At 35.6% G+C, this 6964-nt stretch overlaps 1 protein-coding gene across 2 annotated transcripts; it reads right to left on the bottom strand.

Moving 5' to 3' along the window:
- Positions 1–225: 225 nt before the first annotated feature.
- On the bottom strand, positions 226–5466 carry LOC129446937 (lysosomal proton-coupled steroid conjugate and bile acid symporter SLC46A3). 2 transcript variants are annotated; one of them, XM_055208458.2, is made up of 6 exons: positions 5318–5466; positions 4897–5105; positions 2598–3462; positions 1963–2046; positions 1388–1544; positions 226–1121 (listed from the first exon to the last, which is right to left on the bottom strand). In XM_055208458.2, exons 2-6 carry the CDS (start codon positions 5086–5088, stop codon positions 1025–1027), a joined length of 1395 nt encoding a protein of 464 aa, XP_055064433.2. In that variant the 5' UTR covers positions 5089–5105; positions 5318–5466; the 3' UTR covers positions 226–1024. The 2 variants fall into 2 exon arrangements, with proteins under 2 accessions (XP_055064433.2, XP_073730364.1); XM_073874263.1 differs by lacking the exon at positions 5318–5466 and having other exon boundaries at positions 4897–5109.
- Between the last annotated feature and the right edge of the window lie 1498 nt (positions 5467–6964).

The following is a 6964-nucleotide window of genomic DNA, read 5'->3' on the forward strand; positions in this document are numbered from 1 at the left end:
TGTGTGTGTGTGTGTACCTTATCAAGTACAAGATAGGAATACCAGTATTTTTTTGACCTTGTGGGGACATTTTGAGGTCCCCATGAGGAAACAAGCTGTAGGCCAAAACAATACCACAATCACACACAAGTACCAGAATCATGGACTTGTTTGTGTGCATCACTACACCACATGATCCAAATGATTCAAATAAATGTTACAAAAGAAGAAGATAACACAGATGGATACATGTCATCAGATCGCATTTGTCACACAAGTTATGGGAAGTCAAAGATAAGTGGCTAAATTGCTTATGACACAAATATGTGCAGATATGAAAACGTGAGAGCCACAACCTTAAAAAAGAAACAATATTGCACATCACCCCAAACTTTATATAATGACAGCGCTCACAAGGCAACTTTAAATAATTTCTCATATAATATGACTTTGTATTCTTAATCCTTATCCCTAACAAAATTAAACCCAAACCACACACAGTAACATGTATTCTCCAATACAAATTCTTGTTGGTAATTCTACAAAACTTGTACAAAATAGGAAGTTTAAGTCTGAAAATATTAAAAGCTTGCTCTTTGGTAAGTTACTTTAGATAAAAAAGTCTGCTCAATGAATTAATGTATTGTAACATATTATTTAAATACTTAAATGTCTTTGGGGCGGTATCCCGGACAAGGCTGAAAGGGACCCTGAAAGTGCTTACATATATTTCAAAGTTGTAAAGTTACCTAAAACTTTAATGCACTTCTTTTCTGCTTTGGAAGCACTGTAACAAATAAGAATGTAGTTTCTGCACAAATTATTATTGCAAAATATTATTTCCTTTCTTAAATTTTTTTTCATTAGAAATATACATTTGTAATACCTTATAGTCCTTCTTTAAAAAAAAATTTGCATTCTGGCAAAAACTCACAAACTTCACTGGCAGTAACTAAATACTGTACCCACAAACACGAAATTCATACCCACATTAGGTATGAAATGAATCTTACATATTTATAGTCTCTGTAAACACAGTGCGATTTTAGGCTACAGGAGCATCTTCTGACGTCTCGGTCCCATTTTCTGATAAGAGTTCTTCAGGATCATTGTAGTTTGCTGGATAGAAACGTTTCAGGATGCTGGAGTGGGACATAAAGTCAGAGTGAGTCAGCATTTTTAGATACACACACACATGGACATAAAAGAAAACTAAATTCACACAAATATAAAAAGTAAAGAGGAAATGGCATTATAAAATGAGGAACTATTGCTTTTTTTTAAACCATGACACAGATGTTCAGAGCCATCTGTTAACAATAAAATTCATGGTATAGATGGAAAGCTTAAAAAAGAATAATTCTGATAAAAAAATAAATTTTGGCATACTAAAAACTGTAGTTCTTACCCCAATAAAGTAATAGGAATGATGCAAAGTCCAGCACCCAACAGGAATACAAAGCCAGGATACCATATCACAGTGGCCGCATAGATGCTGCTAAAAGCTGCGGATGCCACAGTGCTGGTCAGGTTTTCAATAAAAGCCACACAGGCAAAGAGCGCACCTGATAAAACAACAGACAATTATAGACCCCAATACAAAAATAAGGATCTTTTATGCAAATAATTCCTTATATGCACAGGAGATATATACCTTAGGCAGAAGTCAAATATATATATACAAGGCATGGCTGCTACATCAAATAAAAATTTAAATATATATACGGTGCTTCAGATCAGCCAATTATAGAAAAGGATATTCTATGCAAATAATTCCTTGTATGCACCAAATATTTATATATATATATATATATATATAACAAGGCATGGCTGCTACATCCAATAAAAAATTAAAAATATATATGGGTGATTCAGGTCAATAAACTCAAGAAATACAAAACACTTGAGCAAAAAGAGTTCTTTGACACAGACAGCTTGCTGAATAAGTAGTTTTGGAAGAGTGACTTTCTAAGAGCTGCGCACCCTGCTCGGACTTTGAAACGACCTTTGACATCATCGAACGCAGAACGGGAAATGGCATGATGGCAAACATCGAAGGAATCCTAACTGTAAGCAAACACATCAATATTTGCATTAACTAGACAAACAAGACCTCCAGACTTACAGTTTAACCAAAAGCAGGGCACAAAAAACACATTTATGGATCTTACACCTGCACTGGTTGTTCTGGATTAATATGTGTGAGAATAAATTAATAAAAGTATTGTAACAATGTAATAAGGTTTAACTAACAATACGGATTGATGATCATATTAACAGTAAAATTGACAAAGACATAAAGCACAGTAAACAACGTAATTCAGCAAACTCAGTTGGCCCACTAACTACATGCAGTATAATAAAAACATAAAAAAATGTGATAAGATTGTAATTCAGGAGCAGCTGTTTGCTCAGTTAATTACTGTTATAAAATGTATATTGTAAAAACATTGTGGTCGCAGCGCACACCTCATAGGTTCAATCCCAGTAAAGACACATACTGATATGTGCTGTACGTTGCTTTAAATAAAAGTGTCTGCCAAATGCATAAATGTAAATATTCTCATCCCACACCTCTTTAAATTTTTAAAGGACAGACTGTGAACATAGATGCTTACCCAGAAACATCATGAGTGTAGTCTTTGCGAAAGCAGTCATCACCAGGCCTATAACCACCGACAATATCCCAATATAGATGATGGTTATGTTAGACAGACAACGTGAAAACATATACACACCAACAAAGCTAGTGATAAACACGGCGGTAGAGGCCGCGGAGCCATAGCCAATAAGGATCTCACTCCAGCAAAGCGGCTTATTGAGTTCATAAAGTGTGATCACAGACAGACCCCCGGTATTAGAGAACGAAAACGAGAAAAAAATTATCATCATTAATACCAGCATCCAACTTGTTTTCCTGTTTCCTCCCGCAAACAGGTTAACTATCCCTGATGCGAGTTTCTGCAGAGCCTGGCAACAAGCCACAGTCTCTGACCTATCAACCACCTTTGTTTCTTTCAGGAAAAAGATGGCATATAGCAAGTTAAGCAACTGTAACATGGCCGATGTAAAGAAAGGCCAGTTAAACCCAGCCGCTATCAAAAAGTAGCCCGTGGAGATGGCCGCCATGCCTGCCATAATGCCGATCACCATGTCGATCACGGCCATACGAAGAGTTTTCTGCTTGCTGTTGTCGCACAGATCGGCCACATAGGAGAAGCAGCCACCTAGCATGGTTCCGATGCCACCGAAGAGGGAACTTGCAAAATTGGCAGCAATGAGGAGGTAGACGTTGAGCTCGAAGAAGGACACAGTCAGGAAGGAAACTGAGTAGATCAGGGATCCAATGAGTGGCATGATAATAGTGATCTTACGCCCGCGTTGATCGCTATAGGCCACCAGAAGGAGGGTCACCACAAGACTAGGGATCAGGGAAAACAACTCGCTGTACGTGGAAAACAGTGAAGCTGCTTTCTGCACCTTCTGAAAAATAGAAATGTAAACAAAATAGATGTGTTAACATTATGCTGTTGTTACATATGTGTAATACAAAATGGTCAGCTATGAAACCAGAAAGAGGAAATAAAACACACGTGTCTGCTTATACCACAGACTGATTTCTAAACAGGTGGAAGCCGCACAACATACTATTTAAATACACACACACACACACACACACACACACACACACACACACACACATATATATGGGACCAAACGTAATTTTTTATAAAGAATGGCTAACGACTATTTTTTGAAAGATTTACATTACATATTTCTGCTATTATTATTTTTGGTCCAAAATGTATAAAGATACTACGAAAAGGTAGGAAATGTTATATTATTATAAAAATCAAAATAAGTCGTATTTTTAAAAGCATAAAAGACAAGTATACTTTGCAAAGAAGTTTAGGTTTTTTATGCATTAAATATAGTGTTCAAATTTAAGAGAAAATGTATCTGTTTTTTTTTTGTTGTCCAATTCAGCTTGGTATATCACTCAATGCATTAACTTTGACTAGCTGGGTATGTTTTATTTAAAATAATAATAAATAAATGTAACATAAAAAACTTGTTTTCCCCAAAATAAAACTAGCCCATATTTTTTCACTCTTAAGCCATTCTAGGTGTATATCACTTACTTTCAACCAAACACATAGTTATTTTTAAATAATATCCTGTTTCTTATTAACTTTTTTATAACATTGACCCATTTTTAAAAGCTTCATAAAGGGCACCTATCTGTCAACAACCAATCCACATGCTCTCAACCAAAGGCTGACGGACACCCACATCCCCAATGTTGCAATCACATGCATTGATTGTCTGTAAAGTTGCAAAGCAAAAAAAATGAATCCATACAGATATTAAATGCCTTCAAAAGTGAAGCTATGGGTTTCTGAACGGGTCTTTTATGCACGCACTTACGGACATAGTTTATAAAGTATATAATAAATAAGTATATATAAATGTTTCCTTAAAAAAACTTTGATTCACCTTGAAAAAAAATAGTTTTTGATGGATGTATTTTTAGAGCTTTAAAAATGGGGCGCTATCCAGTGCAATTACAAAGCTAAAGTAGCCTGAATATTAGTAGCTAAACACACTCTGACTGTGTTTGGCAAAAATAAGAAAGTCATATACACGATGGCTTCAGGGTAAGTAAAATATGAGGTAATATTTATTTTGAGGTAAACTATTTCTTTATGTCACATTTATTTATTTGTCACTATTTCTTTATGTGTGATGATGATACAAGTGATCCAGCACCGAATGTCAGAATTCATGCGGCGCTGCGCAAACACATCGGCGTAAATGACACCGAAATACCGCGAGACTACTGCCAAAGACGTGCATTCGAATTGCTCTCGCGTTGTTTTTATGTCAGCCGTGTGAAGTCGAAAGCAGCTTATTTACCTCTTGCTGGCCGGTGTTGTTGCTGTTGTTGGCGGCGCATGGGGAAGTGATGTCGTCGGACGCGGGATATGATGAGTTTGTGATTTCCAGCCACAGTCTGCGATACACGTACTGCTGCACCAGAGGATAAAGCATAAAACTGGCAAACGCGTAAATCCCGACGATCGGCTCGACAAAGTACAGTCTCTTCATTCTGTCGAGGATGTTGGCAGAAAAGTCCAGAAATCAGCATCAGTCCACATACACAGAAACATACATGGTTAAAAGTATTTACTGTATTTAAAACCGGATGACTAGATCACTCAAATACAAATCTCTCTGTATTGGCATCTCAAAATGTCAAACACTGAACACCTTGGACAGCTACCAGTCTTGCCTAACTAATACAAACAATGTAACGTTAAACGGACACCAAACTTACTTCTTACTTCCAGCAGGCATAAAGTTCGTCTCTTCTGAGGTCAGTCCTCTATTAAACATTACTGTGGCAATGACATCGTTGCCTGTTTTGTTTATGAAACCATGTCTGATCGCAACCACTTATGAAACGATGGGTTTCTGTCTGTTATTACCTGATTGGTCAGTTGATTTTAAGAACTCTATGTTATTGGTTAGTGACGCTGCTAATCATTTCAAGTGGGCGGGCCGAATAATTGTACGGGGAAAGCAGCAATCCTGTAATATCAGGACACCACAATTTATTTCCTTGTTTCTGTTTCTGTTGCTTTTGTTCTAACACCCTTATAATTTTAAGGTCACTAAAACACATTAACACTCGTATTTATTAAAGTACTATTTCCACATAAAGATACTATATTATTCTTTTAAAAATATTTTTGCATTTCCCTTTAATTTTATCAAATTAATATAATCTATTTAGAGATAAAGGACTCTGGCATTTTGTGTTTAATATTGATTATTGTTTGTTATCATTTAGTTAATTGGTTTGTCCACACGAGGGCTTAATAAGAGGCAAATAGAATAGAACTTTATTTATTGTCAGTTTTGGGTGTTTCTAGATTAATAAAAACATGATTACATTAACACAACAAGATTCTAGAGCAAAACAATGCACATAGAACAGTTAGAGCAAACCAAACACAAGTGTGCAAACAATACAATAGTGCAAACAAGAACACTTTACTATATAAAATAAACCAAACAAAACCAAAATGACAAACCCAACAACAAAAACAGAAGTAGGCCTACTTTGCAAACATAACAACTGTTGATATAGAAACAAACAGGAATCAGGAAAGTAACATTCAGTAATAGTTAGTACAGTTATTGACTGGGAGATAAGAAAAACATTGCACAAAGACCTAATAATGCACATGCATGGGTAATATTGCATTGAAATTATGGAAGGGCGTTTTTTTGGGGCTGTTTGGAAGAAGCTATTCTGGTTTCTGACAGTTCTTGCTGTGATCAGTTGAGCTTTCTTTGTGATATTTGTAAAGTCGTTGCGAAAAGTTGTGCAAGGAAACCTAAAAAAGCGTCTATTTAATATGACATTATTAACTTATTATACATTTCAGACAATAGGTTCTTGCACACTTTCTTTACACACTTGAGAATAAGTAGGGTAGCTTACATTTACACCCCCCCCCCCCAATAATATTGGACCTACTCAACTTTTCTCTCTAATTTAGCGCATATGTCTTGTCAGATCCATTCCACTAGAGGAAAGACCTAACAAAAATTAAACTCCGTTCCGCGTTTTAGCTACAGCCTTGACTTCCACTTCCAGTGATAGCAGCCTATTAACTTAATTGAACTGATAAACCTTTGTAAATACTGTAGTATTCTTATATATATATATATATATATATATATATATATATATATATATATAGTTAAAATTTACTAAATAGTTTACTATTATACATATTAAAGTAAACAACCGTATTTTCATATCGGTTCACACATTTTAATTGATTAATTCCAAGCCAACACTGAGATTGCACTTGGCTCAAAACACGTCAACTACACATGTAGCATTATTGCGATTTATAGTCTCTTATATTTCAAATGTTACGGTAACGTTGAGTAGGCGTACATAATGGGA

Source organism: Misgurnus anguillicaudatus, chromosome 12 (genome assembly GCF_027580225.2).
Source record: "Misgurnus anguillicaudatus chromosome 12, ASM2758022v2, whole genome shotgun sequence".
NCBI classification, from domain to species: Eukaryota; Metazoa; Chordata; class Actinopteri; order Cypriniformes; family Cobitidae; genus Misgurnus; species Misgurnus anguillicaudatus.

Coding starts and splice junctions, on each gene's coding strand:
- LOC129446937 (XM_055208458.2), bottom strand. CDS start 5,088: ATGAAGAGACTGTACTTTGTCGAGCCGATCGTCGGGATTTACGCGTTT. Junction 3,463..4,896: donor ACAACACCGGCCAGCAAGAG/GTAAATAAGCTG, acceptor TCTATTTTTCAG/AAGGTGCAGAAAGCAGCTTC. Junction 1,545..1,962: donor CGTTTCAAAGTCCGAGCAGG/GTGCGCAGCTCT, acceptor TTGTTTTATCAG/GTGCGCTCTTTGCCTGTGTG.